Below are 16,218 nucleotides of genomic sequence, written 5' to 3'. Positions count from 1 at the left end.
TCCTTCCTCCCTTCCTTCCTTCCTTCCATTGCAAATGGCCACAAGGAAGAGCTACCTCAGGACAGAGGGGCAGAGAATGACCCAACAACTCTGGGCTTAGACTCAGCACAGGAGCCCTGGACACATTAGGAAGTTGAGCTGCATTGCTTTATTGAGAGGAGGGGAGAGGAAAGGAGAGGAGAAGAGAGGAGGAGGGGAGAGGAGAGGAGGGGAGGGGAGAGGAGGAGAGGGGAGGGGAGAGGAGGGGAGAGGAGGAGAGGAGAGGAGAGGAGAGAGGAGAGAGAGTAGAGGAGGAGGGGAGGGGAGGAGAGGAGGGGAGGGGAGAGGAGGAGAGGAGAGAGAGGAGAGGAGAGGAGAGGAGGGGAGGGGAGGAGAGAGGAGAGAGAGGAGAGGAGAGGAGAGGAGAGGAGGGGAGGGGAGGGGAGAGGAGGAGAGGAGAGAAAGGAGAGGAGAGGAGAGGAGGGGAGAGGAGAGGAGGGGAGGGGAGAGGAGGAGAGGAGAGAGAGGAGAGGAGAGGAGAGGAGGGGAGGAGAGAGGAGGGGAGAGGAGAGGAGAGGAGAGAGGAGGGGAGGAGAGAGGAGGAGAGGAGAGGAGAGGAGAGGAGAGAGAGGAGATGAGAGGAGAGAGGAGAGGAGGAGAGAGGAGGAGAGGAGAGGAGAGGAGAGGAGAGAGAGGAGATGAGAGGAGAGAGGAGAGGAGAGGAGAGGAGAGAGGAGAGAGAGGAGAGGAGGGGAGGGGAGGGGAGGGGAGAAGAGAGGAGAGGAGAGGGGAGAGAGGAGAGGAGAGGAGGGGAGGGGAGGGGAGAGGAGAGAGAGGAGAGAGAGGAGAGAGGAGAGAGGAGAGAGGAGAGAGGGGAGGGGAGGGGAGAGGAGAGGAGGAGAGGAGAGGAGAGGAGAGGAGAGAGATTGAGGACCCAGGCATTGCATAAGAAGCTGCTGGAACTGGAGAACAGGAGAACAAAGGGTCGAGGGCCACTCCAGCCAACTTACTGCTCAGTTTCCAGTCTGATGTCTGGCGTCTGTCCTCTCTGGCTTTTGGAAAGGGCTGGTTTTCCTGGAATATGCTTTTATTGAACTCTGAAAGGCTGGATCTTTTATGCAGATTAACTCACTATTTCAAAGACTCTTTGAAGTTGGCAAAACATTCTGTTATTTCCAAGAGTTATTACCGCTGAAATACGGGCATAGCCTGGGAGGTCAGTCTGCAATCTTGTTTAGAGCCTTTTAAATTTAGAAACTTTACAGTGGCTTAAAAATAGATGGTGTTTGTGTACTTTCTCCTGCTTTCATCCCTACTTCAAGGGTTACTCAGTCATTCTGACCCACCCCAGACATGAGCCAGAGAAATCCAAGGAGTCTGCTGGACCATACAAGAAGCATCTCTAGATGAGTCTTGGGATGACACTCGGAGGACGCAGAGTTGCTCATTAACCCACAGAGTAAGTTCTGGTGAACAGTAAGTAGAATATGTGCTCCTGTGGGCAACCCACGATCTTGAGTGTAAGCGGTTTCCAGTGGTGCTCTTGAGGACCACACTTAGGGTGTATGTGTTGTTGGGGAAAGATCATAAGACTCAGGTCCAAAGAGTCATAGGAGGCTATGAGCCCAGGCTACACACCACCAAATGGTCAGAAAAAAGTCTGAATCGTATACCACTGTCTCCCAGCAGGACTAAGGATGAGCCAGCATTCCCATGCTCAGCAAAGGGAACATGAGACACTCAAGATGACCCTCCCATGGGTCCTTACCTCCATGAACACTCATGATGACGCTCTCATGGGTCCTTACCTCCATGAACACTCATGATGACGCTCTCATGGGTCCTTACCTCCATGAACACTCATGATGACGCTCTCATGGGTCCTTACCTCCATGAACACTCATGATGATGCTCTCATGGGTCCTTACCTCCATGAACACTCATGATGACGCTCTCATGGGTCCTTACCTTCATGAACATGCTGAATCCAGTTTTAAGGAGATCAGTGAGGCCTGAGGACATATGTTCAATGTCAATGGGATCTGGCTTCTCAGGATTAAATATTTCTTCCACAACCTGCTTCAACAGTGGCTTATAGGCTGCCTGGAAAGACAGAACACTGCTATGAGTAAATGCCCGTGTTTGCTGTGTCTGGAGACAGTTCTATTGACATTCAAGGAAGTAAAGCCAGTTTAACTTGACTCTGAGCAATGGCTATGATTTTTGTATGTACATGCAAGATTAGAATATGGAAAAATAACTTAAAAATAAACAATCTTGAGACTTTAAAATATATGTATTGATTTTTTGTGAATTTTATACAATGTATTTTGATCATATTTACCCCAACTCCTCCCCTTAACTTCTTTCATATTCGCTCCCATCTCCTTACTTCTCTATCCTTTTTATCCTTTGTATCCTTTAAACATTTTTTAATACCACATGATTCCAGCATTTACTCAGTCAATGCTCTATTTTCTTCTATGACCAAATGTCCCTTACCAGAGCTATAGTCACAGTAGGACCAAATGCTCAATCTAGATTTAAAGTGATAATTTTATGTAGGGAGACTGGTAGGAAACAAAGTCTTGTCTTTTATATAAACAAGAAGATGGTCTCTAAACACTCTTAGACTCATCCCCTCCACTAGGAATGTGAGTGTTTATTTGCAATGACTGTCAACATCCAAGCCCATCCTTCCTTCCCCCCCAGAGCTCAGCTCTATGTATGACTATTCAGAAAAAGAAGCTAGGGTGACAGAGGAATCTGACCCAGGTCGATGTGGGAACCAGGTCACAGAGCACTGTAGGTTTCTCTCTGTCAAATAAGGGTAACGTTAGATTATGACACCTCCGCCTGGATGGATGGTGCTGAGCACTTTTCTGTGACCTAAATACCCTGCAGGCCTATATTTAGGTCTGTCTGGAGGCGGCTGTCTTACTGACCTCTTTCCTGAGTTCTTGCTAAAAGTCCTTCCTGAATCTTCTTTTCCCACAGACTGGCCACCCCGCCCCCAACCCACTGCTGTCTCTGCTGCCCCAAACTTATCTGGCGGTGCATATGGGGTGCTCAGTGCAAAGGCACACGTGGCATCTCCCCTCCCCACACTGTCTGGTTCATATCACTCCAGAAAGCCAGGTTCTAGCAGGGTTCTGCCGAGGGGCAGCTCATCTTGAGCTCTGTGTAGCTCTTTACATGGGTAAACACAAGGTGCTATAGCCATGGTTTCAGATATGTTAGAGTACTGACCTTATATCTAGCTTGTTTTTGCTTTTCTTAGAGGTTACTTTTCCATATTCTAAGTCCCTTAAAATATTTCAGAAATGCAGTAGTGTATAGACTATCAATGTCATGTCTCACCACACATCTGGGAGGGCTAGTGTTTGCTCAGTGCAGGATCCCAGTTTCTTGATACTTACTGGTGAGACCACTGTACATGGAGAAATTTCATGACTAATGATCCTCCTGAGTGAGCACTGGCTAGGATCATTGATGAGGGAGAGACAAAGCCACCAGCCAACCTTGCTTATGACCAGAGGAAATCAGATTAAAGTTACATCGAGATAGCTTTTTGTGTATGTGCTTCAGAGGCTAGGGTGTGTGTGTGTGTGTGTGTGTGTGTGTGTGTGTGTGTGTGTGTGTGTGTGTGTGTGTATGTGTGTGTGTGTGATTCCTTGGAGTTACAGGCACCTTGTGAGTCAACTAACCAAGACAAGTTTTTAAAGACTCAGACTGAAAAAACAAACTGAAAATTTCTGAAAACATGTACATTTGCCTTTGCCCTGGTACCAGGCACTCTTGAGGCTGGCTGGAGAGGAAACTGTTTCAGTCAATGCAGTGTGATTTGGTAGTCCTTACCAAAGCTCAAACTGCATCCAACACAGCAATTCCACTCTTATCAGTTTATTTTTGATTATGTTCATGCATAGAGATCCATTCAGAAAGAGCCATTTATTACTTGAAGTAAGGAAAGATTAGAAACTACTGCCTTAGTCACTGTTCCATTACTGTGAAGAGACACTGTGACCATGACAACTCTTAGAAAAAGGCATTTAGTTGGGGCTTGCTTATAGTTTCAGAGGTTTAGTCCATTATTATCATGAGGGCATGGTAGCATGCAAGCTGACTTGGTAGCTGAGAGTTCTACATCTGTATCTACGGGCAGCAGGAAGAAAGAGATAGATAGATAGATAGATAGATAGATAGATAGATAGATAGATAGATAGATAGATAGATAGATAGATAGATAGGCAGGCAGGCAGACAGACAGACAGACAGACAGACAGGACAAGACACTGTTCTTAGATTGGGCACTCCAAACTCCAAAACCCATCTCTAGAGACACACTTCCTCCAACAAGGGCACAACTCCTAATCCCTGTAAGTAGGGAGTGTAGCACTGCTCCTTAATGATCAAGCATTCAGAGTCTTTGGGGGCCATTCCTATCCAAACTACCACAGGCATTCACGTGCCCATGGCTGGGAGCTGTTCAGTAAGTAAGGAGCATCTACAGGGAGGAATGTTGGGAACGTGACAAGGGAGGGTCTGTGGTGACAGGTTTAAAAACAGGGTGCAGCCTGGCATGTGAGTGAACAGTGTGAGGTGAGAAATGGGGGTGATAGGCTGGCCATTATACAAAGTGGCAGGGAGAACCTGACAGCCTGTAGCTGCTGAGTATGGGAAAGCGAGCTGTGATATACACACCCATCTCCAGCGTTACTGAAGGGCGGGTGCCAGGCTAGGAGAGGCAGGTGGACTATTGTGCTTGTTGCTTTCTGTTTTTCCTGAAGCAGATCATCAATACAAACAGATCCCTTTTTGCTCATGAAAGTTAATAAATTATTCATGCATGGAAATAAGACTGTGGAGAAGCACACTAAAACACTAACCCTGGGCTTAGGAGGGAGCAGGTATTTGTTTTCTTTCTACATTTTACAAATTAATAAATTTGGTATGATGATCCAATAAACATTTTAAGTAAATTAAAAAAGGCCTTGGGTTTTATAGACAAGTAAAGGGTCTGCAGGGCTCACTTGTCTACCATCAGGGCCCTTCTGGATACTTCCTCTCTTAGATGCTAAATCCTTAAAGCCCATCCCTCAGGAGAGTCTGTTGACCAATACTCTACCTCATCAGTGCTGTCATCTGAAAGGACATGACCTCTTCCTCAGTGAGAGAATTAGTTGTGTTTTCTTTTGCTATGACCAAAGACCCAGCAAGAAGCAGCTTCTGGGAGGAAAGGTTGACTCTGGTGATCTAGTCCACCTTGCAGGCAGAGAGGCACATGGGTCACTGAGAAACAGTGGCAGCAACTGGAGGCCCTGGGCAGGCTTCCCACTCCCCCCACTTACTCCACCTGGGACCCCAGTCCACAGGATTGTGCCACCAGCATTCAGGTGGGTCTTCCCTACTACTTAGCTCCTCTCTAGAAAAACCATCACAGACACAGCCATAGGTGTGCCTCATTAATGCAGAATGCTTATTAATCCAACCAAGGTGACTGTCACATTTTGTTTATCATTACTGTAGTAGACCCAGTCTTCAGTTAAGCATGTTATCAACTGAGCCTCCTCCTGGCTGCTATACAGCTCTGGGCATCTATATTTCTTTTTTTTTTTATTTATTTGTTTTTATTAACTTGAGTATTTCTTATATACATTTCAAGTGTTATTCCCTTTCCCGGTTTCCGGACAAACATCACCTTCCCCCCTCCCCTTCCTTATGGGTGTTCCCCTCCCAAACCTCCCCCCATTGCCACCCTCCCCCCATAGTCTAGTTCACTGGGGGTTCAGTCTTAGCAGGACCCAGGGCTTCCCCTTCCACTGGTGCACTTACTAGGATATTCATTGCTACCTATGGGGTCAGAGTCCAGGGTGAGTCCATGTATAGTCTTTAGGTAGTGGCTTAGTCCCTGGAAGCTCTGGTTGCTTGACACTGTTGTACTTTTGGGGTCTCGAGCACCTTCAAGCTCTTCCAGTTCTTTCTCTGGTTCCTTCAACGGGGGACCTATTCTCAGTTCAGTGGTTTGCTGCTGGCATTCGACTCTGTATTTGCTGTATTCTGGCTGTGTCTCTCAGGAGCGATCTACATCCGGCTCCTGTCGGTCTGCACTTCTTTGCTTCATCCATCTTGTCTAATTGGGTGGCTGTATATGTATGGGCCACATGTGGGGCAGGCTCTGAATGGGTGTTCCTTCAGTCTCTGTTTTAATCTTTGCCTCTCCCTTCCCTGCCAAGGGTATTCTTTTTCCTCATTTAAAGAAGGAGTGAAGCATTCACATTTTGATCATCCGTCTTGAGTTTCCTTTGTTCTAGGGATCTAGGGTAATTCAAGCATTTGGGCTAATAGCCACTGATCAATGAGTGCATACCATGTATGTCTTTCTGTGATTGGGTTAGCTCACTCAGGATGATATTTTCCAGTTCCAACCATTTGCCTTCGAATTTCATAAACTCGTTGTTTTTGATAGCTGAGTAATATTCCATTGTGTCGATGTACCACATTTTCTGTATCCATTCCTCTGGTGAAGGGCATCTGGGTTCTTTCCAGTTTCTGGCTATTATAAATAAGGCTGCGATGAACATAGTGGAGCACGTGTCTCTTTTATATGTTGAGGCATCTTTTGGGTATATGCCCAAGAGAGGTATAGCTGGATCCTCAGGCAGTTCAATGTCCAATTTTCTGAGGAACCTCCAGACTGATTTCCAGAATGGTTTTACCAGTCTGCAATCCCACCAACAATGGAGGAGTGTTCCTCTTTCTCCACATCCTCACCAGCATCTGCTGTCACCTGAGTTTTTGATCTTAGCCATTCTCACTGGTGTGAGGTGAAATCTCAGGGTTGTTTTGATTTGCATTTCCCTTATGACTAAAGATGTTGAACATTTCTTTAGGTGTTTCTCAGCCATTCGGCATTCCTCAGCTGTGAATTCTTTGTTTAGCTCTGAACCCCATTTTTTAATAGGGTTATTTGTTTCCCTGCGGTCTAACTTCTTGAGTTCTTTGTATATTTTGGATATAAGGTCTCTCTCTGTTATAGGATTGGTAAAGATCTTTTCCCAATCTGTTGGTTGCCGTTTTGTCCTAACCACAGTGTCCTTTGCCTTACAGAAGCTTTGCAGTTTTATGAGATCCCATTTGTCGATTCTTGATCTTAGAGCATAAGCCATTGGTGTTTTGTTCAGGAAATTTTTTCCAGTGCCCATGTGTTCCAGATGCTTCCCTAGTTTTTCTTCTATTAGTTTGAGTGTGTCTGGTTTGATGTGGAGGTCCTTGATCCACTTGGACTTAAGCTTTGTACAGGGTGATAAGGATGGATCGATCTGCATTCTTCTACATGTTGCCCTCCAGTTGAACCAGCACCATTTGCTGAAAATGCTATCTTTTTTCCATCGGATGGTTTTGGCTCCTTTGTCAAAAATCAAGTGACCATAGGTGTGTGGGTTCATTTCTGGGTCTTCAATTCTATTCCATTGGTCTATCTGTCTGTCTCTGTACCAATACCATGCAGTTTTTATCACTATTGCTCTGTAATACTGCTTGAGTTCAGGGATAGTGATTCCCCCTGAAGTCCTTTTATTGTTGAGGATAGCTTTAGCTATCCTGGGTTTTTTGTTATTCCAGATGAATTTGCAAATTGTTCTGTCTAACTCTTTGAAGAATTGGGTTGGTATTTTGATGGGGATTGCATTGAATCTGTAGATTGCTTTTGGTAAAATGGCCATTTTTACTATATTAATCCTGCCAATCCATGAGCATGGGAGATCTTTCCATCTTCTGAGGTCTTCTTCAATTTCTTTCCTCAGTGTCTTGAAGTTCTTATTGTACAGATCTTTTACTTGCTTGGTTAAAGTCACACCGAGGTACTTTATATTATTTGGGTCTATTATGAAGGGTGTCGTTTCCCTAATTTCTTTCTCGGCTTGTTTCTCTTTTGTATAGAGGAAGGCAACTGATTTATTTGAGTTAATTTTATACCCAGCCACTTTGCTGAAGTTGTTTATCAGCTTTAGTAGTTCTCTGGTGGAACTTTTGGGATCACTTAAATATACTATCATGTCGTCTGCAAATAGTGATATTTTGACCTCTTCTTTTCCGATCTGTATCCCCTTGATCTCCTTTTGTTGTCTGATTGCTCTGGCTAGAACTTCAAGAACTATATTGAATAAGTAGGGAGAGAGTGGGCAGCCTTGTCTAGTCCCTGATTTTAGTGGGATTGCTTCAAGTTTCTCTCCATTTAGTTTAATGTTAGCAACTGGTTTGCTGTATATGGCTTTTACTATGTTTAGGTATGGGCCTTGAATTCCTATTCTTTCCAGGACTTTTATCATGAAGGGGTGTTGAATTTTGTCAAATGCTTTCTCAGCATCTAATGAAATGATCATGTGGTTCTGTTCTTTCAGTTTGTTTATATGATGGATCACGTTGATGGTTTTCCGTATATTAAACCATCCCTGCATGCCTGGGATGAAGCCTACTTGATCATGGTGGATGATTGTTTTGATGTGCTCTTGAATTTGGTTTGCCAGAATTTTACTGAGTATTTTTGCGTCGATATTCATAAGGGAAATTGGTCTGAAGTTCTCTTTCTTTGTTGGGTCTTTGTGTGGTTTAGGTATAAGAGTAATTGTGGCTTCGTAGAAGGAATTCGGTAGGGCTCCATCTGTTTCAATTTTGTGGAATAGTTTGGATAATATTGGTATGAGGTCTTCTATGAAGGTTTGATAGAATTCTGCGCTAAACCCGTCTGGACCTGGGCTCTTTTTGGTTGGGAGACCTTTAATGACTGCTTCTATTTCCTTAGGAGTTATGGGGTTGTTTAACTGGTTTATCTGTTCCTGATTTAACTTCGATACCTGGTATCTGTCTAGGAAATTGTCCATTTCCTGAAGATTTTCAAGTTTTGTTGAATATAGGTTTTTATAGTAAGATCTGATGATTTTTTGAATTTCCTCTGAATCTGTGGTTATGTCTCCCTTTTCATTTCTGATTTTGTTAATTTGGACTCACTCTCTGTGTCCTCTCGTTAGTCTGGCTAAGGGTTTATCTATCTTGTTGATTTTCTCAAAGAACCAACTTTTGGTTCTGTTGATTCTTTCTATGGTCCTTTTTGTTTCTACTTGGTTGATTTCAGCTCTGAGTTTGATTATTTCCTGCCTTCTACTCCTCCTGGGTGTATTTGCTTCTTTTTGTTCTAGAGCTTTTAGGTGTGCTGTCAAGCTGCTGACATATGCTCTTTCCTGTTTCTTTCTGCAGGCACTCAGCGCTATGAGTTTTCCTCTTAGCACAGCTTTCATTGTGTCCCATAAGTTTGGGTATGTTGTACCTTCATTTTCATTAAATTCTAAAAAGTTTTTAATTTCTTTCTTTATTTCTTCCTTGACCAGGTTATCATTGAGTAGAGCATTGTTCAATTTCCACGTATATGTGGGCATTCTTCCCTTATTGTTATTGAAGACCAGTTTTAGGCCGTGGTGGTCCGATAGCACGCATGGGATTATTTCTATCTTTCTGTACCTGTTGAGGCCCGTTTTTTGACCAATTATATGGTCAATTTTGGAGAAAGTACCATGAGGAGCTGAGAAGAAGGTATATCCTTTTGCTTTAGGATAGAATGTTCTATAAATATCCGTTAAGTCCATTTGGCTCATGACTTCTCTTAGTCTGTCTACATCTCTGTTTAATTTCTGTTTCCATGATCTGTCCATTGATGAGAGTGGGGTGTTGAAATCTCCCACTATTATTGTGTGAGGTGCAATGTGTGTTTTGAGCTTTAGCAAGGTTTCTTTTACATATGTAGGTGCCCTTGTATTTGGGGCATAGATATTTAGGATTGAGAGTTCATCTTGATGGATTTTTCCTTTGATGAATATGAAGTGTCCTTCCTTATCTTTTTTGATGACTTTTAGTTGAAAATTGATTTTATTTGATATTAGAATGGCTACTCCAGCTTGCTTCTTCTGACCATTTGCTTGGAAAATTGTTTTCCAGTCTTTCACTCTGAGGTAATGTCTGTCTTTGTCTCTGAGGTGTGTTTCCTGTAGGCAGCAGAATGCAGGGTCCTCGTTGCGTATCCAGTTTGTTAATCTATGTCTTTTTATTGGGGAGTTGAGGCCATTGATATTGAGAGATATTAAGGAATAGTGATTATTGCTTCCCGTTATATTCATATTTGGAAGTGAGGTTATGTTTGTGTGCTTTCATTCTCTTTGTTTTGTTGCCAAGATGATTAGTTTCTTGCTTCTTCTAGGGTATAGCTTGCCTCCTTATGTTGGGCTTTACCCTTTATTATCCTTTGTAGTGCTGGACTTGTAGAAAGATATTGTGTAAATTTGGTTTTGTCATGGAATATCTTGGTTTCTCCATCTATGTTAATTGAGAGTTTTGCAGGATACAGTAACCTGGGCTGGCATTTGTGTTCTCTTAGGGTCTGTATGACATCTGTCCAGGATCTTCTGGCCTTCATAGTTTCTGGCGAAAAGTCTGGTGTGATTCTGATAGGTCTGCCTTTATATGTTACTTGACCTTTTTCCCTTACTGCTTTTAATATTCTTTCTTTATTTTGTGCGTTTGGTGTTTTGACAATTATGTGACGGGAGGTGTTTCTTTTCTGGTCCAATCTATTTGGAGTTCTGTAGGCTTCTTGTATGCCTATGGGTATCTCTTTTTTTAGGTTAGGGAAGTTTTCTTCTATGATTTTGTTGAAGATATTTACTGGTCCTTTGAGCTGGGAGTCTTCACTCTCTTCTATACCTATTATCCTTAGGTTTGATCTTCTCATTGAGTCCTGGATTTCCTGTATGTTTTGGACCAGTAGCTTTTTCTGCTTTACATTATCTTTGACAGTTGAGTCAATGATTTCTATGGAATCTTCTGCTCCCGAGATTCTCTCTTCCATCTCTTGTATTCTGTTGGTGAAGCTTGTATCTACAGCTCCTTGTCTTTTCTTTTGATTTTCTATGTTCAGGGTTGTTTCCATGTGTTCTTTCTTGATTGCTTCTATTTCCATTTTTAATTCCTTCAACTGTTTGATTGTGTTTTCCTGGAATTCTTTCAGGGATTTTTGCGATTTCTCTCTGTAGGCTTCTACTTGTTCTCTAAGGGAGTTCTCTATGTCTTTCTTGAAGTCCTCCAGCATCATGATCAAATATGATTTTGAAACTAGGTCTTGCTTTTCTGGTGTGTTTGGATATTCCGTGTTTGCTTTGGTGGGAGAATTGGGCTCTGATGATGCCATGTAGTCTTGGTTTCTGTTGCTTGGGTTCCTGCGCTTGCCTCTCGCCATCAGATTATCTCTAGTGTTACTTTGTTCTGCTATTTCTGACAGTGCCTAGACTGTCCTATAATCTGTGTGTCAGGAGTGCTGTAGACCTGTTTTCCTGTTTTCTTTCAGCCAGTTATGGGGACAGAGTGTTCTGCTTTCGGGCGTGTAGTTTTTCCTCTCTACAGGTCTTCAGCTGTTCCTGTGGGCCTGTGTCTTGAGTTCACCAGGCAGGTTTCTTGCAGGGGAAAAGTTGGTCCTACCTGTGGTTCCAAGGCTCAAGTTTGCTCGTGGGGTACTGCCTAAGTCCTCTCCGCTGTGGCAGCAACCGGGAAAATCTGCGCCGCTCCTTCAGGGAGCCTCTGTGCACCAGGGTTCCAGATGACGTTTGGTGTTTTCCTCTGGCGCCTGGATGTGCACAGAGTGCAGTCTCTTCTGGTTTCCCAGGCGTGTCTGCCTCTCTGAAGGTTCAGCTCTCCCTCCCACGGGATTTGGGTGCGGAGAACTGTTTATCCGGTCTGTTTCCTTCAGGTTCCGGCAGTGTCTCAGGCGCAGGGGTCCTGCCGCTCCCGGGCCCTCCCCTACGGGAACCCAGAGGCCTTATACAGTTTCCTCTTGGGCCAGGGATGTGGGCAGGGGTGGGCAGTGTTGGTGGTCTCCTCCGCTCTGCAGCCTCAGGAGTGCCCACCTGATCAGGCGGTGAGGTCTCTCTCCCACGGGGTTTGGGAGCAGAGAGCTGCTCGCATCTATATTTCTAATTTGTGGGCAATGAGACATATGCAGAAGGATGAGGTGGGGCTTTCAGAAACCTGTTTTTTTAAAAATGGAAGCATCCTTCTTTTTGGTTTCTCAGTTGTGCTGCATAGATCATGGAAGCAATGTCAAGCTGCAGCAGCTATCTTGGAAGGCGAGGATATTCTTAAGGCCACAGGGCAGACAGGAGAAGCTGTGGTGAGGCCTGCAGAGCTGTGATAACCATGGCACAGTTTAGCAGGGACCATTCACAGGAAAAATAACCTTGCATATTTAAGCCACTAGTCTCCAGCTCACTGCTACTTGCAACGGAATGAAATGATGACAGACAGGATGAGGGAATTCAAGACAGAAAGGCATTCCTTCCTTTGAGAAACTAGTAGATATTGTTTGGTTGGTTTATATAAAACTGGCTATATAAGGCAACATCACCCAGAACAACTGAGAAATATATATAGGCTGCCAGAAGCGGGGAGGGAGGAGGAAGGGAGGGAAAAAGAGGGGAGGGCATACTCTACGATCCATACAGAATGCAGCAAGGTTGTTGCCATCACAGGGTCTGCCAACCACAGAAGGGAAGAGCAGTGGTTCAGGGCTGGTCTCAGACCTGGGTCGGGTGGCTCTAACCCCAAGTGGAAGCACGACACTGCGTTCCTCTCTCCAAGGCTTGGTATGCTAGGGGTGACGGGATTGTTCTCAGTACTCTAGGGATCCTAGCATGAGTTGGGGGATTGGTAGGAGGCACAGAGGGTTTAGGGAAGGACGGATGCTCATGGTTGGATGCCTCTCCATTCCCTCCCCCTCTATTCTCTCCTTGGTCTCCTTCCTGCTGTGCTGAAGCTGAGCATTGCCAGCTGGGCTGGGCTCCTTGAAGCAGAGGTTTGAAGGCACCATATTCAATACTGGGACTTTGTGATGGTCTTGTGTTACAGGGGAAGGCTAAAATCTCTTAGGTAAGCCAAGGAGTCAGCAATATTTAGAATGTAGAAATAAACCATAATAGAAAGTACACAAATCCAGAACAGTTACACATCTTCTCTACCATCTGACACACTCTTAGGACATGAGTTTCATATGCCTTTTGGCTCCATCATTCTATTTTCATATGACAATGCTTTGGACTCAGTGTGTCATTTTAGAGATGTGACAGCTATCCTCCTGGATGTAGTAGTGTGAGGCTGACCTATGACTCTGCCAGCACCATTCAGGCTTTGGCAGCTGAGTCTGTGTGACTCTGCCACAGGGGTGATGGGAGGGCTGGCAAGGCAGGAGAAACCAGCAGGGACTTGCTCTACCTTGGGGCTCTGCTACTGCTAACAGACTTTCTCTCTTTAGGCTGACTTCCAGGCTTTTGTTGTGAGATCCAACATATTATCTCTCCAGTATAAGCCATTTATGACATTCTTCTTTTTTTCCATTTTTACTTATAGCCAAACTTATAGTAAATCATAGAAACATTGATTATTTAAAAAGTAAGTTCATAAGCATTGCTATATAAATAACAGATAGGAAAACTCTGAAATTTCTTATTGAACACAATAAAGTACCAAACCCCTAATGCTTGCTGGTGTAAAGAGATACTTTAGGAGCACTGTTTTGGGTAGAGCGCAGTGCCTGTTCTTCACCTCCCTGGAGAGCACGTGTCAAGTCTCCCAACATGGGCTTTGCAGATGAGAACTTGCCACCTTCCTCCTTGCCACACCGGTGATTTCATGTTTTGGCTGGCGTGGGACTTTGTACTTTGTGAGGCAGCATGCACTTCTCAGGGAAGGAGCAGAAGGGACAGACAGGGCTTCTCTGGAGTGCCACCACATCTTTCTTAGGGTCACCCAGAGTAGAACAGCTACGCAGGCTGCTTCAGTATTAAGCAGGTCCCTACTTTTGGCATTTAAGCTTTGCTTCTGTCACAACTCCTAGGAGCTCCAGGGGTAGGGTGGGGTCTGGCTTTGGCAATCTCCTCACTCAGAGACCTCACAGTGAGTGAGTTCAGAATCCCCAGGGCATTGTAGCCTTGTACTGGAGAAGACAACTTCATCTGAGGTCAAGTCAAAGAGAAAGGGGGCAGGATGTGCAGAAAGATGTCACCGCCCTGCATGAGAATGTATCACTTCCACCCATAGTTTACCGACCAGGGTTGGTCACAGGTTCACAGTTACCTGCAAGGGAATCTAGACCATGTACTCTTGCTTGTTCTCAGGAGGTAAAGGAAATAGGGTTCAAGAACACAGAGCATTGTCTCAGTCATGAACGCACTTGGGACTACGATGAAGCAGTCATTTCACTCTTTCCTCACTTGCCAGTGTGCGCAGAGGGCTATTAAACCCTTCGTGCCCTCTGCAGAGGGATTCGACTTTTGCTTAACTTCCCAGGTCTGTTTCCCTGGCAACCTGATAAAGAAAGAATGTCAAGCCAGGAGACAGGCAAGACTACTAATGGCAGGAATGACCCCTGCATGGTGCACTGCTCTAGACAGGGAGAACTACAAATATTTGACAGACAGCTAGAGCTTTGGGCTTCTCCAGGTCTCACAGCTCTTGAATAATAATTGGGAGTGTCCCTTTGAGGAATGCTGGATCTGTGGAGTTATGCCTTATGGTGCTCACAAGGACTGTCCCGGGGAAGTGAAGTGGCCTCTGCTCCACTGACTGTCTTCTGGTTCTGGGCAGGCTGGCACCACAGAGCTAGCCTTGATGCTAGGCCCAGAATGCACCGCACCCATGTTATGAGTAAGGACTTATGAAGATGTCATCATTTTAAAAAATATCAGATGGAAAAAAGTAAATTGGGTCAGAATAATGTTTGGTATATGAGTGTATCTGCCTTTATACCAATTGAGGAATAAAAGAATAAAAATAGTAAAAAAATTAAAAAATAGGTATCTATAATGGAATATAAATATATAAAATAAAACCATAAATATAATACAAATGAGTATAAAAAGTTGGAATCCGTTTTCCCCGATGGGTTTCCCCTCTCCCAGCAGGCATCAACTGCAAACAGCTTCTTGGTTAGGGATGGAACTTTGTGTCCACTGCAGAGTGTTTTCAAGAACAAACTGGGCCTAAAAATATCATACTCAAGGAAGCTATGAAAAACAAAATATCCATGTGTGTCCCTCAGAAGTTCTGTGTAGAGATAAGGTGTGGCTGTGACTGCAAGCTCGAGCTGAGCTCCTGAGGAAGGAGCCAGGTGCTCAGCGACTTCTGACATTAAATATCATGGTAACGGCAGGGTTTTTGGAGATATCTGTTGCCCAGGAGACCTGACCTGGTGCCCAGGCCCTGCCCACCAAGGATTTTGCTCTGCTGGCTGGTTCTGGGGAGCCAGAGCCCTAGGCTCTGCTTATTTCTACACACGGTTCCATGCACCAATATCTTAGGAGAACGGCTCACAGAGGGGTACAGCTTGCCTCAATCCACACTGCACAGGAAAGCATCTGTTTGAAATGCTGTTGGTTTCATGTGGCAATTCTATGTTTCGTTCCTTTGCTTTTTGTCATACTATGATTTTTTTCCTCCTTTTATCTCCTCAAGTCGTTTGTTTGAAGATTAAAAAAGTGTTTCAATTTATCTCTTAATCTATCCATCCATCCATCCATCCATCTTTCCTTCTATCCTGAAGCAAACTATTCCTTAAAACATTAAATGAAATCTTTTCAATGTCAATATGAAGAAATGGAAGCCAGGCTCACTAAAGAATTTCCTGGAAATCATACCACAGTTAGAAGTGTCTTTGGGACAATATCAAATTTTCTGGTCCTCAGTTCTAGTTCTGTCCTCTGCTATTTTTTTCCTCCCCAAAAGGTAGTTGAGCAGGTCCGGGGTTAGGTAATTATTAATACAATTAGGAGGGAGAACAGAGGTTGACTTAGCTCTGTTGACCTGAGCTAGGGAGTGCTGACAAAGGAAATGGGACCCAGAGACTCTTCAGAGAGCCTCGTTTCCTCAGGCATGAGATGAATTGAGCCTCCTTGGGTACAGAGGTTCTAGACACTCTTGTTCAGCCATCAGGTGCATCAAAGAAGGCTCACATCTGGGCTTCACTGGCTCCAAAGCCTCTGTCCTAGAGACTTATGCACCAACTGTCATCGTTCTGGGGACAGATGACACTTGACTGGAAAGGCCTGTGAGCTCCTTGCCCCTGAGACACTGCTAATGTTCTCCTGGTGCTGCAGCTGAGGCATGAGGCACATCAAACATGGTGACGTGGGGGGGTGCCTGGGGGGC

The 16,218-nt window shown here is 44.5% G+C and overlaps 1 protein-coding gene across 1 annotated transcript in view; it reads right to left on the bottom strand.

Annotated features, from left to right (window-relative positions):
- Scfd2 (sec1 family domain containing 2) overlaps nucleotides 1–16,218 on the bottom strand; it is a 326,684-nt gene that overhangs the window by 25,673 nt on the left and 284,793 nt on the right. Inside the window, 1 exon segment of the mRNA NM_001017499.1 lies at nucleotides 1,948–2,082. Coding sequence (NP_001017499.1) covers nucleotides 1,948–2,082 — 135 coding nt within the window.

This window comes from Rattus norvegicus, chromosome 14 (genome assembly GCF_021556685.1).
Source record: "Rattus norvegicus strain SHRSP/BbbUtx chromosome 14, alternate assembly SHRSP_T2T, whole genome shotgun sequence".
Taxonomy (NCBI): domain Eukaryota; kingdom Metazoa; phylum Chordata; class Mammalia; order Rodentia; family Muridae; genus Rattus; species Rattus norvegicus.
Note: the sequence above shows the minus strand (reverse complement) of the source record. Positions and strands in the feature narration are given on the sequence as shown.